Raw genomic sequence first — 20,315 nt, 5'->3', positions numbered from 1 at the left:
AAAAACTTCGAACGGTCGACACGATTTCGGTCAGGGTACCAAGAAGCGAACCGAACAAAATTTGTGTATATTTTATATTGTTCCGGATGTCACGCTATCGTGGATATTATACTGTTATTTATATATTTTTGTTGTACTGTCGCACATTATTATTTTTAAATATGGCATGTTCGGTGGCAGCTGATACCGCTTGTAGCGAACGGATTTCGTCAACGTTATTCGCGTAAACTGTTCACACTTGAGGAGGGATGGATACTAGTCGCAGATTGGTGTACAGTGATGGTGTTGCCACATCAAAGGTTAGGTCAAAATGTTGAGTATTTGTTTAGTTTTTTTTTTTTTAAATTATAATAGTTATATAAATAATTATTCTATATTTTTTCTCTCGGCATTCATGTATGGCTGCACACAAAATATAATATCTATTCGTGTCATTACTTCTCCTAGTATTCGCCACGGAGTTATAGCGAAAAGCTTATTGCTTATCAGTCTCCCTAATTAATAGTTTTGGTGAGGTTTTACAAGTATCTGAAAAAAAAATAGCAATTTCTGACTTTATAATACTGCAACTATGTCATTTTCATAACGATTATATTATAGTCTTTTAATAAAAACTTATATTAAAATGATAAAATATTTAAAAAAATAATTTTATACTAATAATTTTAATGTCATAAGAAGAGTATAATTCTAGAGTATATTTTTGTTATTTTGAATTATAAAATTATTATTTTCCTTCATAGAATTTCCGGTTGGGTTAATTCCTTCCAGTAATCATTGTATCGAAACATGTTATATTTGTGATAAAAAAATGTTTGAGAGTACCACCGAATAGTGGCTTACCTTTTACAGCTGTTCCCCATTTTTTGTTAGTATAATTCATACATACTATCGTATAGCTGCGAATTATAATATTATTGTAATCGTATATTATAGTGGTTACGTTTTCGTCCGTCTAGTAACGCAGCATCGTCCTAGTGAGTGACACGTCGTGTTAGACTCGGGGTCGAGTTCGTGGCGCCACGCGCGTGGGACGAGCGGTGAAAATTAAATAATAATAATGCACGGCGGTCGTTTATTATAATATGAGGTTTCGAGCAATGAAAATTCAAATACACGATGTCTGGCGTTTGGCGGAAAACGGTTGTATAATGTGCGCATAATGACGTCCGTGGTGGAAAAGTGTTGGCTTAGAACGCCGCTGCAGTTTGATGTTATTAGTGGTAGTGGTTATATGTTGATCGTCATGGGTAGTATTATAATATATACGTGTGTGTGTGTGTGTGTGTGTTGCTGAAGGTGAGTTTACATATTTGAATAATTTTCGAGCGATTCGGAGGACGTGTCTGTTTAGCGGGCACTACAGCTAAATTCAACCCTCGAAATCGTGGCGTCCAGGTCAACGTAATACAGTTATCTGGCGAAAATATAAGACATAATAATTATAATATTTAGAGTTAGTATATGTAACAAGCGCCTTAAAAAATATCCGTTATCGTTTGTTAGATATGCAGTGTATCTAAATAATATAATATAGTATTATAGTATATTTTTATAAAAAAGAATGATAATATAATAACGTCATTATTCTTGAACACAATATTTTCCTACTGGAGTTCCGTAATATTCGTTACGATAATAATTCCTCTCGAGGCTAGGTGGTCCCACGTAAGAAAAACTTCACCATAAATAGACTAGTACCTATTATACATTTAAAAAAAAAAACCTACCTATTCTGTTGGCCGGAACCAAATCGGAAAATAGACAAACAGTCGAGATCCCCATCGTCGTGTTAATGGATAACTACACAGTATTTGACACTTATCATTAAGCGATAATATTGTAATGTCGTCTGACAACGGGACCAATCGGTATCACATTGTCATAATATTATATTTCCGTCTCGTGTAAATCGACTCCGCTATAATGTTACTATTAGGTAGGCATGTAATGAAATGGATATTACATATACAATACTTCGACACGTTCAAATGCGATTTCGATGTAAAACCGGCAAACCTTCGCACGTTACGCTCTGTATACCCAGGTAGGCATGATATTATAATATGTGCAGTCGCAATAATATTATAATGCGCACGTCATACGCTCTCGCATATAATAGTATAATATAGTGGCGACGGAAATGTTAATATCTTCTCGTTCGCCCTTCGGGGCAGCTTTTCGCGTGCGGTGCATGTAAACACAATGCTAGAGTTTCGTGCATGTGATATAACGCGTACGAGTTGTATAATAGTAATAATAATATATAATAATATAATATATGAAATATTATAATAACACACTATTCCGACCACTCTATTCGTACACAGACTGTGTAATAATATAATATAATATAATATACTTTGACCGCGTGTGTGAATGTCAGTGTGCGGGTGTATCATATGTATATAATATACAATATATAGTAACTACCGGCGGACATGAAAGTGTGCGGACCATATTTCACGGCGAAACTTTGCAAACGTATTTTATTCCCCCCACCCCCACGCCCTTGACACTCGTCCCCCACTCGCTCCCGCCGCACTCGGATAATCCCGTTTGGCTTATCTTTCCCGCTCTCACCTAAATAACATGTGCACACGCGGGTGAATAATACGTACATTATACACATACATGTATATAATAATATGATATATGTATGGGCGTGAGGTGCGAGCGGTCGGCCGGGGGGTACAGCCCGTCAACGTTTTTGACAGGTGAATGGGGCACGGCGGGGGTGGTGGGGTGGGAGACACTGACGACGAGGTGGAGGTTAGGCGGGATGAGAGACAGAGAGACAAAAACTCTTTCGAGAAAGTAAAAACACTGACTGACCCTTTGCGAGAGCCTCCGCGTACACGTCAGTCAATGTCGGACTGACTGTACGCGACAACTGCAGCAACACTGCTCTGTTTTTAGACGGTCGTCTGTATTCCAACGAACGTCTTAATAATCCCTTAATAATTATTTTAGCTCGCGTGGCGTGCACAGCAAGTTTAACGTCGTTCCGGTTACAAGGTGCAATATAACATATTATTCGTATATATATATATGTACGAATTATGAAATAAAAATAATAATGCGCGTACATGTACCACGACTACGTAGAATCTCGGAAACGGACGTTATTCGACCGCCGCCGTGGTCGTTCGCCCTCGAAACTCGCAAGCGTTAAGCCCACCTCGAGACGTCAAGATAAACATCTCTCGTGTATACAATTTTACATCTCTCTTTATCACCAACGAAACCATTCCCGAGACGAAAAATAAAATATATCAAAAGTAGGGTTGTTTCTGTGCGTAGTTTTTAATATTATTATAATATTTAATTATGGTCTCGGTTTACACCGCGAAACAGCTACGGTAAATATTTTAATATAATATAGCACTAGTATAACATACAATATGCAATAGTGTTTTTCAGAAAAATCAAGTTGTTTTTGATAATACGTATTATACGTCCTCTAAATATTAAACGCGTTTAATATTTTATTATTATCGATTTTGTCGTGCTCGTTGACAGCATTTATAGAGGTCTGAAAGTGACAATCGTCCAGGGAGACAATAGTTTCATTATTATCATATATTGTTAATAATGTTATGATTTATTTTTTTTTTAAAGGAAAATGTTAAATATGTTTTATATCAATACACTATGTCGGTATGATAAACAAATTCGCTTCTTAATAATCCTGGTGTACCCAAACTTAAAATTGTTATAACTAAATAGTATAAATGTGTAATAGGTTATAGGTTCATTGTACATTTAATATTTAAAATGTCCATTAATTAAACTTTTAAATATACTAATTTTAAATAAATTAAAATAAAAGTCATCGAAACAAATATAAGAGAGAAATAAAGTAACCTAACCTGAAGGAATAGTGGAAGGTGACAAAATAATTTTTTCTCGAACGAAAAAACAGTAAATGCGTATGCGGCACAGCGTTATTCAATATCGAACGTGCAATGTATATAATACGATGTATTAAATGTCTCAATTTCTTTGGATCTATAATATTATTTATGTATTTATATAAGTATTGAGAATCATATCTCTTAAATCTAATTCCATATTTACACAAAGACAAAATCGCATGATAAGTTTGAAATAGACGCACCGAATAACAACTGTCTTTATATAGAGCTTATTCTATTTAAAGACTAATTTAAGTCTATATTATGATAACGTCTACGGTCTTATAAATTTACGCTCCAAAAAATCTCAAATGTATCGGTTTTATCAAACGTATGCAGGTCATCTGCCCTGTTATAATGATAATAAAATATTTTTAATACATTTATAATATTATACTGTACTTACTTATAAATAATATAACTTTACAATTATATTTGTCGACCTCATTTAACATATTTATAAATTACAATGTATTTATATACCGCTGCGACTGTGGTGCAATTAGTATTTTTATTGATAGTGCTCTTTACATAATATTATTATTATATATTTTTTATTTAAAATAATATTAATTAAAATCGACTTATAAATTAACAGATAATGAATAAAAACAAGTACATTCATGAAAACATGATAAAGGGAGTAACCCATTAGTAGCACCTCCGAGACATATACTATATTAATTTTTTTTTTTTTGAGAAATAATTAACTATAATTATAATATGTACATTATGTCATTTTTATAATTTATTGTATTAAGTTTGATTTGTTCCGCGTTTTTGTTCTAGGCGGTACATAGCATAATATGGTATAATACTTGTTTATATCCCTCGAAAACGTGTACATTTTTTTTCATTTTATGTTCGATATAAGTATATTATAACGTCATAAAATTAAGCCATTTGCGATACAAACAATTTTTTTTTATTCTAGACATATTAAATGCCTTTTTTTAGAGTGGTTGGGTAGTTGGGATGTAATGATTTTTCTAAAAAAAATATGTTTTATTTATTTTACGTTCACTTGGTTTTTTACAATCGTAATTTGACTTATTTTATGTTGAATTATTACATTAAGAAAATAAAGATCAACGTTTGAATTCACTGAATGAGCAAAATAACCTACGATGATCGCCATAGTGTGAAATCGATTTTGTTATAATTTTTTTCAAGTACTTAACAGATTATTTTATCTTTTGTTACAGAAGCATTGAAGCATAATGGCGGCTTTTGTGGCAAAGCAAGTGGTCGGAAACAAATTAAACGCCGTAAAAGGTACGCATTTATGTTATAACTTATAATATTATTTTATAAGTCTTACCTCTTTTGACATAATTTGAAACGTAGTATAATTCATTTACGTTTTTTGGTACAATGAACACTTTTAAAAATAACTGTAACGATGTGCGCCCAGGCGACAAAAACTTTAATGCACACACAATGTAGTTACGATAGCAATATTAAATATCAATATTTGAAAGTCACTCACTTACCTGTGAGAAAAGTTCTACTGGATTGTTTTAGTAGTGTCAGCCTATAAGTATATAGTATAAAAGTTTCTCTAGGTAGGTAGAATTGTAAACGCTGCAAACAAAGAGTGAATAGTTGATAATCAAAATGGTTAGATATTATGCTCTAGAGAATTTCGGAAAAGTTATAGAATTTAAAATACTATTAACTTTTGTTGGCCTCGAGACAACGCTGTCACCATTGTGAAACGAATGTGAAGGCACCCAAAATTCCTAGGAGACCCGGGCTTCTTTACATATTATTATTATTTTTTCAAAATAAAAACCTAAAAAAACAAAACAAATACAACTTAAAAATATGGCTTTCAAGCCATTTAATGCAATAAAAAAAAAACCGTCACGTTTTTATATCTCTAAAAGTTGCAGTCGTTCGAAAGACTTTTTCACTCGATCTCCCCCAAAAAAAACGGTATTTTCTAAATAAAAATATTGCGTTTTCCTTAAATGGGTAGAACGCATAAGTTTGTTTTTTTCTTTTATACTAGTTTTCATAAATCATTCGATCATAATATTGTAGTACTATTCATGGTATTGCAGGTAAGTATAATGTATTATCATCGTTTTGGTTGCTGTTCATGCTTAAACTTCGACGACGCGATGTGATCTAAAATTCTAAAATATGGATTTTTTTTTATTGAACTTAAGCCCGGCGACAAAGGCCGCGATTAACTGTTGTAGGGGTAAGGTTGGCACGATAAGTTGTTTTTACGATTGTTGCGGTTGTTATGGTATGTAGCAAACACGTGTATGTGTGGCAAGGTTTTTAACTACTATGAACTCAGGTGGTCACCCATCCGGGGGCTAGTATAGCTGTGGCTGTTACTCCTAGCCGCATTCCGCATCTGGCAACAGCCAACGCGCAACGGATTTTTGTTTTATCGTAATTAATTCTACTAAAGTCACAGTAAATAAAATTGAAGAATACATTTAGGGTTTATTTCATTATGTTTAATAGCATAGTCCAACAGTATATTATAATTAAACAAAAAAAGATACGATTAAATTTTTAATTTGAATATTGCATGTAGCACTGAACAGCGTCGATGTTTATACATAGAATTTGTTATTCTATTTAAATTGTTCGACACAACTTTTATGTTTTATTACTACTCAAATCTTGGATGTTAATCATTAGGAGGTATATATTTGTATTTTATTCTCTCTTTATAAAAAATACGTAAGTACTTAAGTTAAATGGCTGTAATAAATAAAATAATGTTTGTAAATCGTAATTGACGACATAATCGCATAATGTTTTCAGCAATAGTATAAAACCATTCATATTATTTGATTTTATATTAAAAATCCATTATTGTTTAAAAGTTCTCGTAAATACCTAACCCGGTATGTTGACCTACCTACTGAATATTTTTATGTATGATCAATACTACGCGTGTCCTACTGAGAACGGAGTGCAGTAAATAAACAATAATAAAATGGTTTTAAAATATTCATAATATTTTGAATAACGGAATTTTTACCTAACGTCCAAACGAACTCACACAATATGTCGCATCATGATACCATTCCGATCGGTTTAATATTACGACTTGTAAAACATGAGGATTTATACGTCTGTGTACTTTTATACTATGGTGGTTTGACGTCTTCTGGCCGTTCAGGATGATACCGATTTTTGCAAACGTCATGCATTACACTCCGAACAATCTAAAATCGATATTTTTCGTGGGTGGTTATGAGGTTCTTAAGGCGGAAGGGAGAGTCATAGTCTTAGCAAATAATTTCCAATCCTCATTTCACATTTTCACTTTTAACTACCTAAATAGTATAATTACTATGACTAGTAATAATATGCATGAGTGTTTAAATGTAAATATATTGAAACGATTTATCATTATTGAACTGTTTATGAATTATATTGTATTAGTGTTTTTATTTATTTGCATTGCAAGGCAATCAAATTATGAAGAGAAAAAAGATCGCTCCGTGTATTAATTATAATATACATATAATCTTCCTTCAAAGTCGACCAGCACCCCGGCGGGAGCCACTAGTGCGTTAATATAATACTGATAATATATTAAATGATGTATTGTGTATGGCATACCTATATTATAGTATATATTTACATTTTTTTTTATAAAAGGTCCTTTTTCGAACAAAGTGGATTTTAATAATTCCGCATAGAAATCCGGCCAGTTACTGTCGAAACGACTGGGTTGTGGCCGGTGGAGAAGAGAGATGAAAGTGATGGCTCGAGTAGGAAAATTGCACTCTCCACACACACACACACACACACACACACACACACACACACACACACTCACCCACAAACACACTACTGCAATATATATATATATATATATATATATAATAATGGACTGTTATCGACCGACAGCGAGATAATGGTCGTCAAATTAGGTAGGCGCCACTGCGGGCTGACGAAGGCTGGGGGTAGCTATTGTTCGTTTCATAAAAACACACATCGCGCCACGTCGGCGGCGTCGACAAAAACCCGAAAAGCTGAAGACGCAGCCGGGCCGAATATTATACGAACTCGGTCTTGCCAGAGTGGCGGCGCTGCCGAAAAAATAAATAAACGCACATATACGTATATATGAGTAATAATTTGTTCATCCCCCGCGTGCGCCATGTGCGCCCTCGTCTCGCCCTATGTGCATTGCAATAATAATAATAATGTATATATGTCTATCCAAACGCGGGGTTTCTACTCGTTCTTCTCGTTCTTCTTCTTATTATTATTATTTTCGCGAAATTCAATTTTACGCACACGCGGCCACCGTATATTTCTCTATTTTTTTCCTCCCGATGCGCGAGTGTTGAAATCTCCTATTTTCTCAAAGCACCCAATAAAATAAATATACGACCTCGCCCCCGTGCCGCCGCTATTATACATATATTTTATACCCATTGAGGTCGACATTATACCGAAGACGTTACTGCTATAGCGGCACACACACACACACACACACACACCCAAAAATATTTATATCGTACGACTACGCCGTGCGTGAGCCCCGTGAAGATTTAATAGTATTCTCTGTTGCAGCGTGTGTGAGCTCGAAATAATAATAATTTTTCCGCCGCCGCTGCGAATTACGGGTTGTTTATCGCGGACGTCGAGACGATTAAGAACTCAAAAGTATATAGCAGTACGCCGCCACCGCCTCCGACGCTATGACGTCGTCGTGTAATATACGCGATAATAATAATAATAATAATAATAATAATTTAACGTCGTTTTTTTAATTACCAGCCGTCCCGGCCTCTTATTGTTATACGACGTGGCTATTATTCGCAGTTGCTTTCGGGCACGAACAGAGCGTTTTCACGTCGATCGCGTTTTCCGGGTGAAATCGCGATTCTCACTCGGCCTCCTCGTCGTAAAAACCTCTAGAGGTTATTATATCGGCCATTTTCCGCACCCCGAAATTAGGTCGAGTCGACGTTTTTATGAATTATTTCCTGAACCCGTTTCACGGAACGTTTTTTTCTGCCACCATATTCCTGTTCGCCTGGCGCTCCCTTCCACCCAGTACCTCGTCGACACACACTACGTATACACTATTATTTTTTATTTTAATATATATTTCCACCTTGTGTGCAGGTACGATTTAGGTGTATATACATGTATAATATATATTGTGAATATTTTGACACGAAGGTGCAATTTTATTAAAGAACTCGCCAATTAATATCTTGCGTACACCCCGCGTATACCTACACTTTGCGAGAGAGTTTTGCATGATTAAACGTTAACCCTTAGTGTAAGTACGGGTATAATAATTATATACTATATACCTAGTGGCGCACTGTATATAATATGCATATATACCCTGTTACTATAGCAGTATAATATCTTTCAGTAGGTTTTATGCATATATATATAATGTATGTATATAAATAATAAATATATATTATAAAGTAGTGCAAAAAATCAATACTTAAAAAGATTTAAATCAACTCTTATTTTACTTGTTTTTCATCGCAGCGATGGTATGTAGTACACGAATAAAATTCTGAGAGACAAAGACAGAGTTCCACTTTTCCATTGGAATTAAAGACTGCGAACCGCTTAATCCTAACCACTCATATAATGCATGCAGTATGCACTTTGTTGATAAAACAACTTTCTATAAATTGCGGAATATTCCTTCCATTATTTATTTATACGATTTTTTTTCAATTCTCCTTACGGTTATTAAGTTTTTGCGCATCTTATTTCGTAACGAGTTCTTTTTAATACTTTTTTTTTATCAATCCAATAAGCAAAATTGTTTTAAATTTCAGTTGAAAACCAAATATATATCAATTTTATCTTTGAAAAAAATGTTTAAATGACAGTTTTAAATAGCTTTTATCATTTATGATAGTAATTGTGTAGACTCGTTCTCATAGGAATATTATAGTATTTAAACTACTACTCATCAAAGACTTATTTGAGTTGGATATTATATATTAATATTTGAGTCAATCTCCTGTAAATTTCTTTCACTTACGTCATAACATGATTTTAACAATTTATAACATTTAAATCAATATAAGTACTTATATACTGTATAACATTTATTTATTCAGCGTCGTAATATAATATAAAATCAAATTGTTCTGATTATTATGCCATATAAATGAAAATGTCAATTTAATTATTCAGGTTAGTCATAAAATAATTATAAATTTCCTCCATAAAAAAATCCGGAAAAGTTTATTTTTACACAAACTAATTGCAAAAATAATAGTTTTATATTTTTTTCTAGGTGTTATAATAATCATATTTTACCATGTATCTTAGTATTCGTTTATTGATTTTAACTACCCAACATAGCAGTGTTGATTTTTGCATGGCCCGATACCAAACATCCCGAAATATTATACCTACCACTGTAATTGATTTTTCTGATTGGTTGTCAATTAAATGTTTTCAATAACAATAATATTATGTATTGCATATTAAATGTCGAAAAAATACTTAATTCCATCACTATAATATTATGTTTCTTTGGAAAACAGCACTCAGTTACATCGCCGAGAAGACGCTAGTGCACGATATTATTTTATTTTATAAAAATATATACAACACATTGAATTATGCAACGCTACGTGATATGATGTATAATATAATATTTTATTTTTTTCGACTGTCTGCTTTTCTCCCTTCCCCCTTTCCCGCTCACTCTCTGTCCTTGTATACATATATCTATATATACAAAATGTGTTTTTTTTAGTAATTTTACGCAAAAGTTACTGCTATTTCATGTTTTCTCCTTTATATATGAGAGATGCGAATAAATGTTTATTTTATGCGCTTTTGGATGAGTTTCGTACACAATATATATATATATATATATATATAATGTGTATTATGTAATATGTATATCTTATATATCCGTCGTCGTTGCGTACGCGTATTGAACTTTGAACGGTAGTCGTACGACGAATGTGTTTTAACGATCACGTCGTAAAACTATAAAGGATGAGGTGGAAAGAGCTCAGCGAGTGAGTGAGTGTGGGTTCGATTTCGGATTATCGCTGTGCATGTAGGTATATATTATTTGTTTACTGGCCGAGGTGGATATATATATATATAACATGACGTATACATTGTACATTTAATATATCGTTTAGAAAGGAATAACAAGGCTCGGAGTTAATTTCCAGCTGTTTCCAACGACTATACAATGTGTGTGTTTATAGGGTTTTATACTGCAGCTATATTATAGCGGAATAAAGACTTGTGTCATATATACTACAGTACACATTTTTATTCCCGCGCGATGTATACGAGGTATATTACCGTCTTATAAGAGCGTATAACGCGGTGAAATAAAATATATAATACGCATTTCACCGGTTACCCAACATAATAATATATAATAATAATAATATTATATTATACCGTCATACAGAGCGGCGTATAACGACTGAAAACTGTTTGCAATAAAGTAAAATAAACATTACTGTCATCGTAGAAGTCGCTATACAACTATTATAAATAATAATGTGTTAAAAATGTAAAATGTATAAAAATATTAATCCTACTTAAAGAAAATAAATAATACATACTAGTGGTATCCACTTGTTCATTTTTCCACTAGTATAAACTCATCGAAATAATTAATAGTACTAATAAAATAAGTCTATAGTGTTGTTTGTTAAAAATGTAGTGGAATTTAAAAAAAAAGGTTAAGTTTTAAAACGTCAAACTAAGAAAGTATAATTTAAGCTTTAAGCATAGAGCCACTCATAGTTCTGTTAAAGCTACATATTAAGTACTAATATTTTTAATTATTTTATATTTTATTTAAAAGTCTGGTAAACTTTCTAAACTTAAAAATAAACTTGATGAACTTTTAAATGTAAGTACATTATTTTTGGCAGAAAAGTTTTTAAGTGTACTACATTTAAAAATTCCTTTTTTTTATTTAGTTACTCGTAACCGTAAGAAAAACTGAAAATAAATATATGTATATTATACATATAATATATTCTAAGTAGTTTTGTTTAATTTTGTCTTTGTTTCTCGAAAAATTGTATTAATAACAAAAACAATGACTTGACAAAAAACATAAAAATCGTATTTTAGAGATTCTGTACAACGTTTTGTTTACATGTTTAAATTAAAAAATAAATAAATCTTCCGTCTGAAACGGAAAGTAATATTAAATTTACTTCAAAGTTAAGTTGAATAATCCGTTTTCAAAATATTATAATTTCATGAGAAATTTAATCATACTACTAAGATTGGTTGTGCATTTATAAATAATAAAAATTACATCTGAGTTCAATAAAACGGAAATGGCTACTTAATAGGAAATAATATATGCTCGAATATTAGTCTCATATTAGGTCGGCGTGATTGAAATATTGTATCAATGACGAGAGATAAAATATAGCGTTAATTTATTAAAAAAAAAAAAAAACAAATAACGAGTGAAAAGGGGAACAGCGCGGAGACAATAAGCTGTGCGCAGTCTGTAGTCGTCTTATTATAGCGAAAAACGAAATCTGTGGATTTTATCTTCATCAAGTTTCGGCGTGCTTATATCTATATTGCGCTACATAGTGCTATTACATTGCCCACCATTCTCGCGGCTCGTCAAAGTAAGCTGTGCACTATATCGTTTCGGAAATTCGGTGGGATATAAACCGATTGAAAATTTATTTTATACGTTCGTCTGCACGTCTCCTCTCACCGTATTTGTTGTTTTCGGTTCACCCCGTCAATCCTACGACGTATACCGTAATACACGTAGGTACCTATATGCGCTGCAAGGAATAGTTTTCGCGCGGGCTGTCGGTTACGAGTTCCTCGTCGAAGCGTGTTAGACGACGCGTCACACACCGTGTCGGTCGACCGGGTAAAAATAATAAAATATATTTCGTAAAAACGTTTCACCCCCCAACACACGACTCATCCGTTTAACCGCGGTGCAACGTCGATGCTGCTATATGAACCGAGTCGTTTCGATCTCCCTGCTGTCACCCCCGCCACACGACATGTGTACCTATATATTTATTTACCGATGTGAACGCTAATCTTTAACCCCTCCCCCTTCCTCTTCGCAGCACACACGCACAATCGACTACAGCCATCCTGGACGACCGTAAAAGCCGACTAGAAAGTGAGAAGTCCTTTAAGGAATATATATTATATTCAAGATGTATGCGTTCGAGTGGAAATAATTCCAATTATAGGTTTATAATGGAACGGAAAGTCGAGGTATATTACGGTATGGTCGTGGTACCCTCCAAGTCTACAACTACTGCTTAACCAAACACGACGGAATAATACAGCATGTACGACATAATAGGCACGCGATTAGGGTCTCGTCAAATGCATCGACAAGAGTTCACAGATCTCTCGAACGGTATATGCGTACCTACGTCAAAAGCGTAAAGTATGGTTTTATTTTTCACTCGATTAAAATTTAATATTTTCGAAATTCCGAATAAAATAATAGTATGATAACAATATGTCAATGTTCAATGAAATTTCGATTTTTGAATACTATAAAGGGTTCAGTATACATTTTAAACATATTCATGTAAAAAATAATTATCATTATAAAATCATTATGCCGTTATTGCGTTCAAAAATGTGATCTGATAACGTCCTAGTCAATGTGGTTTATCTTTCTTCTATTCCGGATGTTTTAATCAATAGTTTACTAAAGTAGTATATTCCAAAATAATTTTATATATTCGCCCTAAATCTCAAATAAATAAATTGATAGGTATTTTTTTAGGGTAATATGGTAGAATTTGATTTAAAAAAAATATATATAAATAATTCTTGTACTTTTGAGTTTATTATTGAAAGCACGTAAAAATAAACATACATTTTTCAATAATTGACATCATTATACAATACGTATTGCCTCAACAATAATTAAGCTAACCTAAACGCTTTTACTCATTTATGATCGATTTTGGGCGAACCTTCAATATCTGCAAATTCGCGTGTACAATAAAACTGATTTTAAAATGCAATAGGATTGTTAATGACGTATATTTTAAAACTTTAAGGTTTTCTCGGTCCTTTATGTGAAGGAATAAAAATAAAAGGGAAAACGAAATACGCAATTATGTACCTATGTAGCATCGTGTCTCAGTTGCGCGTGTACCAATAAATCTAAGCCCTTCCGCAAACTGTATAGTTTGCCTACACCATAATAAATGTGTACCTATCCATAATAACTGCCGAGTCTTGCTGTCTAGAGGATATTGTGGATAACGATATCACCAAGACGCATGTAGGTCGAAGGTGCCTGAGACGGTTTCATTATAATATAATATGTCGTCTTAATAGATGATTGGATACGTTAACCTCGATTATCCGTATTGTTGTTTTTTCATTATTTATTTTAAATTTAATATCATTGTATTCGTCGTGAGCATATTATATTATAAATTACACTATAAATCGTTTAACATCAGACTCGGGTTACCGCTTTAAATTTGTACATTATATATGTATTTATTGTGGCGCATAATTTGTGGATCGACCGAATTATTTGGCTGACGTTCAGGGCACTCTTTGTTTTTTGGAACCGTATTGTTTTTTTTGCGTTTTGTTTTATTTTTTTGATGTCATGTTGCTTAGAAGTCTTTTTGGCACGCGTTATATTTTATCGGAATTTGTATATATGCATATAAAACGGTAGTTAAACATTTGAAGTAAAACAAATGACTCGTCTAATTCGTATAATTTATTATATACTTAGCCACCACCATGTACCAAGTTACTATTCTATAAAACAATGCTATGTTTTCAAAATAACGATCATCCTATTATTATCATACCTTGAACTGATTTTCCGAACCACGAAAGGTTTTTTCAAAAATGTGTCAGACCCCTGACCGATATTATACTTAAGCGTAAACACTAAACGTATACCTAGGTTTATTCGATAAGAATTTTTCGATGCGATTCACTCGACATTCTGGCAAAATAGAATCGAAAGACTAAAAACAAAGTTCTTAGTTGACTGGTTGTACCTGTGATGCGGGGAAATAAATTAAATTCGATGGAAATAAACGCTTATTACTTTTCTTTGTATACGTGCAAGAGCTCATAAAATTTGCGATTTAAATAAACATCAGCCACATAAACCATTAGTAAAATATAAACAAACGCGAGTTAATTATTAACTTATATAATACACTGCCGGTGTACATCGTTGCCGTTATATTATGACATAATAATAATTGTGTACTCTGTACAATATAATGTACCGTATTTTCACTCAAATATTCCGAATAGTAAGTATGTTTTTTTTATACAAATAGGCTCCGAGTTGTAGAAGAGATAAAAGAATAAACTACGATGTATAATGATATTATTTACATACATACAATAGCTTCTCATCTCCGCAGGTTACATAATATACTCCATATAACATAGTATAATACATATATATTTTTTTAATTCATTTGAATCCATACAATATGCATGTAGGTGGTACGCGTATACATCGTATAATATAGGTACTTTTTATAGTTTTTTTTGTACTGTATACATAAATAAGTTCATTTGATAATTTATAATCATGCTCCGGTTCGATTTCACCCAAACAAAATTATTGAACTGTAAAACTAATCTATACACAGAAAATGTATATATATATAGTATCTATCATCATATGCTCTCTTTGCAGAGATTATAACAATATTATGTACCTACGCCATTGTACGTCCATTTATTATATTATCTGTGCGCTTTTTGGAAACCATGAAACCTAACCGTTTCGAGTAACAAGCGGACCCGTAGTCGACCGTTATAAGTTATAACTTTTCCAGGACACTCGTTGTGCGCTGCGCACATAAAAAATTATATTTTGTATTTATTTGTGAGCGTTTTTGTCATTTATATAACAATATGTCGTTGATAATAAATAATACCTCGTAGGTAAAAATAGTAATAATTTATAACTTTTATAAATTGGTGGTAATAATATTATTGCGAACGCATACGGGTCAAGGAAAACGACGCTGTTTTATTACGCGTTTTCTTTCATACAGTGTTTGCAGGTACCTAGAACTATATTATTTTTCTGATATAATAGTATTAGTGTCGCGTCCGAGAAAAAGGATTTTCTCTATTAAATTATGACCAAAGTTTTTCGCACGCTTATACTGCACAGTATTACAATATGCACACATTACTCGGCGAGAATCGTCGCGTCGGCACAATCTAAAACAAACGAATATATTATTATTTCTACTTATCGTGATTTACGGGTGGCCAAAAAACTTTCGCAATAACATTTATACCCACATACTTTCAAACGCACAAATACTCAAATTACTAGAGCGCGATGGTGTGCGTGTGTGACACACGTGCATTTGAAACTTCAGAGCATCCTCGCGTTTCCGTCCTCGGCTCTCAGCATCGGATGTACTTTCAAAACGTATATTATACCTTACTTGTAAATGTAAATATATTGTGTCCGTTCAGCAATGACGATGATAATAATAATATTATGTCATGACATAGCCGGATACAATAATACGATTTAATATTTGTCTCAGAAACAGCTACACACACACATACGTCATAATAAAGTGTCCTGTTATTACGATCTCGTTGCATCTCCGTCATGCACTGCAGTAGGTCACACAATAATTCAATATGAACGTTTATTTAAACGGTCGAGGGGGAGGGGGGATATTGCCATGCAAACGTTCGACGGACGGATAAAAACGCAATTCAAACAATATATAATAATCCATCATTTTGCAGAGCAGTCTGTAGCGATAGTCGGCAACACTTTATTTGATTAATTTCCATTGTGCAGGAATCCGCATTGTACGCTATTATTATATATTATTATTATAGATATGTTCGTTATTTGTTACGGATAATCGTGTAGACCACTGCTGTACCCCACCCGCACACGGTTCGTTGGTATAACGATGTCGACCGTCGGTATATTTTCGTCATGTGCCTCGGAATAGTATATAAATGTACAATATATTATATTGGAACTTTTGCAATTACATTTAACTGTAGTTGAACGCATTTTAATAATATAAATGCCATAATAATTTCAAAACTACTACGTAGGAAACGATAAACGTATATAATGCACATTGCGGTGTGCGTAGTTATATAATTACGTGAATATAGGTGATTCAGCTGTTGTAATAAAACTTCTTCCGTGTTCGGGACAGTAAAACTCCGTGAAATTGATTTGGAACCGAAAAAATTGGTTTTCAAAAATACGTTCTATACGTATTCCGTTTTTCACCCACTATCCAGTAATGGTAATAAAAAATGCGAGTGCGCACGGCTTTCGCCTTTGACTCGTCGTCGGCCCGGCACTATAAAACATGACGTTTTCATATTTTTCCGACGACGACTTTTCCAGTTGATAATATTTTACTAACAACGTCAGACTACGTTATATCGTGTACGATACGATACGATATAACATCAAGCAGCCACCTAACAATATTATATTTCAGCAGGTCGATCCATTATTCGAAACACTTTAAGTCGCACGAGCTTAAGACCAATTTCAATAGGACTCCGAAATTGCATTACTGCCGAAACCAATATTGTATATAATTTAATAAACCGTGGGCTTGGACCACAACGTGGCACGTGCGCCATTTTATACGCGTATGTCGTAATATGTGCAGTGTACGTGTTAGAATTCCGCACACTGAAAATATTTGTGCACGCGCTATTCGACGTAACATTAACATTATATCACACTCTTCATTTTGCGAGTTTTTCGAATTTTCACTTCACACGATTGGTGGGAATTTTTCTGGCCGTGTATTTTAAGCACCCTATATTATACACAACGCTTTACAATAACTATTCCCAAAGTTCATAATAATTTCGACACACTTTGTGCAAAAGGTCGTATACAAAATATAACCCGGTGCACTAATACTATGGTATAAAATAATGTTCTACCGACGACTATAAAACCGTATTAAATATGCTACTAAAATATAATATATTATAAGTTTGGCCACGTGCCCGTTTTTGAATGACTTCTGTGATATTATACAAGTGCACGGGGTATACGATATTCACGATTTCAACCTTTTTTTTTATTATTCCTTGCGTTCCGTTAAAAACAAAAGTCGCTATCGTTTTAGATGTCTTGATTAAATTGCAGAAACAACTGGGTTGCTTTTAAACATATTATTGTTTCTTTGAAATCTTTGAGTGGTTATAGTTTCGAAAAGGTATATTGAAATCGGAAATCGAGTCTGGATAGAGTTATGGGAACTTTGAAGATGTAATTTTTCGATTTACTTTGAAATGTGTTTTTAAACTATTTTCTCGCACACAAGAATAAACTATACCGGTAATTGCATAGAAACAAATTTACGAACGCAGTTTTAACCGATTTACGTTTAGGATAGGATTAATTTTTTTATTTCTCCAATTCACATCATCCCTTTCATACTTAACTCACAATGTCCCACTACTATCCTGCCTCGAATCGAGAGAACCAATTCGAATGACACACGTATCCGTGTCTCTGTTTACTAACATCACTGCCTTACTGCTAGTATAAATGATAAAAAACAAATGAAAAAGTTGAAGTTGAACAATTTATTTACCGATTAATGTTTGTGTGCTCGACATAATCCAATTTTTTTCGATTTCAGCGGGGGAAAAAAAGATTAAACCGCACGACTAACGACTGTAGCTTTTTGGAATACGTCCAAGCACTGGATAAATAAAGGCTGGGCTGAATATCGTCGCTAATATTCAAAAACTCGTCTATTTATATGAATGTATACAGCGAGTGATTCGTTAACATTAATTCTGTGTGACTTGTGTTGGATATTATAACGCTATTATTACAACGGCCAGTCGAATATAATATATTACTCTATTTCGTTTGATGTTCGGGCTGAGACCCAAAATTGAATACATTTAAATAGAAAATTACTATTGAACATCAGGATATAAATAATACGAGCATAAAGTAAAGATAATGAAAAGAGATTTTATAACAATTATTTAGATAAGTCAAAATTGTATGAATGATAGTCTTAATTTTTTTTAATGATGTGTTTGTTGACATTTGCCAGATGCATAACGAGTATGCGCAGCACATATTATTTAATATTATTTAGGTAATTTTTTTTTCAAAAATAACATTGGAAACAATATTTTATTATAATATTGAATACGCTTTTAAAATATCGACGTATATAATTATAATGACTTACGAAGATAGTTACCAATCCATATACATTTTAAAAGCTATCTGACTGCAATATTAATGTTAGTTAAGTAAAAAAAAAACTCATAACTATAGTAAATCTTTTGCTATATTGTCTTATATGATATACACACAGGTACATCTAAATACAACTTAGTTCATAAACCATTTGTTATGCTTTGTTGATGGTTGTTAAAGTATCTCTCTACTTATAATCCCAATACTAATACTGAAATACAATAATTATACTGAATAAAAGCTTGTATATCCTCTTCGCAGTTCCAATATCGTCTTCGATGGGTTATTGTTTCATAGGACCGATCGGAATGGTGTGGGTAGGTGAGGAGGTAAACAAAAATCCAAAGTTTGATCGCACATATCGATTACTGCGCAGACATATAAATTCAAGGCTGGGCAAGTCAATGATATTTTTTAACTCATTTAAGTTAGGTTAAGTTAAAATCTAAATAAAGTTAATTCAAAATTGTTGACCAAACGTTAATATTTACTTTTCAATTCGAGTAAAGTTAGTTAAAAAAATTAATTTTTCGTTTTTATTTAAGTAAAATTAATACAATTACTAGTGACGTAAAGTATTGATTTGTATAAACGACAAACGTATTACAATCGTAATAATACTATCATAGATGTTTATAATATTTTATACGAAAATATGAAATTATAATAATTGAAATTGAAATCAACTTAACTTGTTAGATGTAAAATTAACTCAGTTGATTGAAAGTTAATTCTTTGTACTCCTTGAGTTAATAACTAAGTTCAAAATAATAATAAAATATTAACTTATAAAGTTGATAAGTTAAATCAACTTAACTTAAACTCATTAACTCGTTAATTTCCATCCTTGCATATCATATTAATGTAACATTTTATTTTATTTCACTACCGCCATCGCAGCGCGTGGTGGTTATTGGCTCGTGCACCGTTCGAATCGGCCTCTTGTTTAGCCTCCACCCCTCAGTCGATCAACTCCACACTCCCGCACACTCACACACGCTTTTCATACTTTCATACGTATTTATGTTCAAATGTAGGTAGGTATTGGCATTCGAGTGGGGTATACCGTGATGGTCGTGTACCTTCAAATACTTGCACGACGACATTTTAAGTCTTGTGCGCGTGCGCGTGCGTGATGCGAGTCCGTTTATCATGGGTACGTCTATGCTCGC

General features: G+C 33.0%; 1 protein-coding gene across 1 annotated transcript in view; it reads left to right on the top strand.

Annotated features, from left to right (window-relative positions):
* The window catches only part of LOC111031907 (complexin), a 196,843-nt gene that overhangs the window by 69,610 nt on the left and 106,918 nt on the right, over positions 1 to 20,315 (top strand). Inside the window, exon 4 of the mRNA XM_022312024.1 lies at positions 5,123 to 5,192. Within this exon, the coding sequence (XP_022167716.1) occupies positions 5,138 to 5,192 (55 nt within the window). The 5' untranslated portion in view covers positions 5,123 to 5,137. The remainder of the gene's footprint in view (positions 1 to 5,122; positions 5,193 to 20,315) is intronic.

This window comes from Myzus persicae, unplaced genomic scaffold (genome assembly GCF_001856785.1).
Source record: "Myzus persicae strain clone G006 unplaced genomic scaffold, MPER_G0061.0, whole genome shotgun sequence".
Taxonomy (NCBI): Eukaryota; Metazoa; Arthropoda; class Insecta; order Hemiptera; family Aphididae; genus Myzus; species Myzus persicae.
This window is presented reverse-complemented; position numbering and strand designations above follow the sequence as displayed.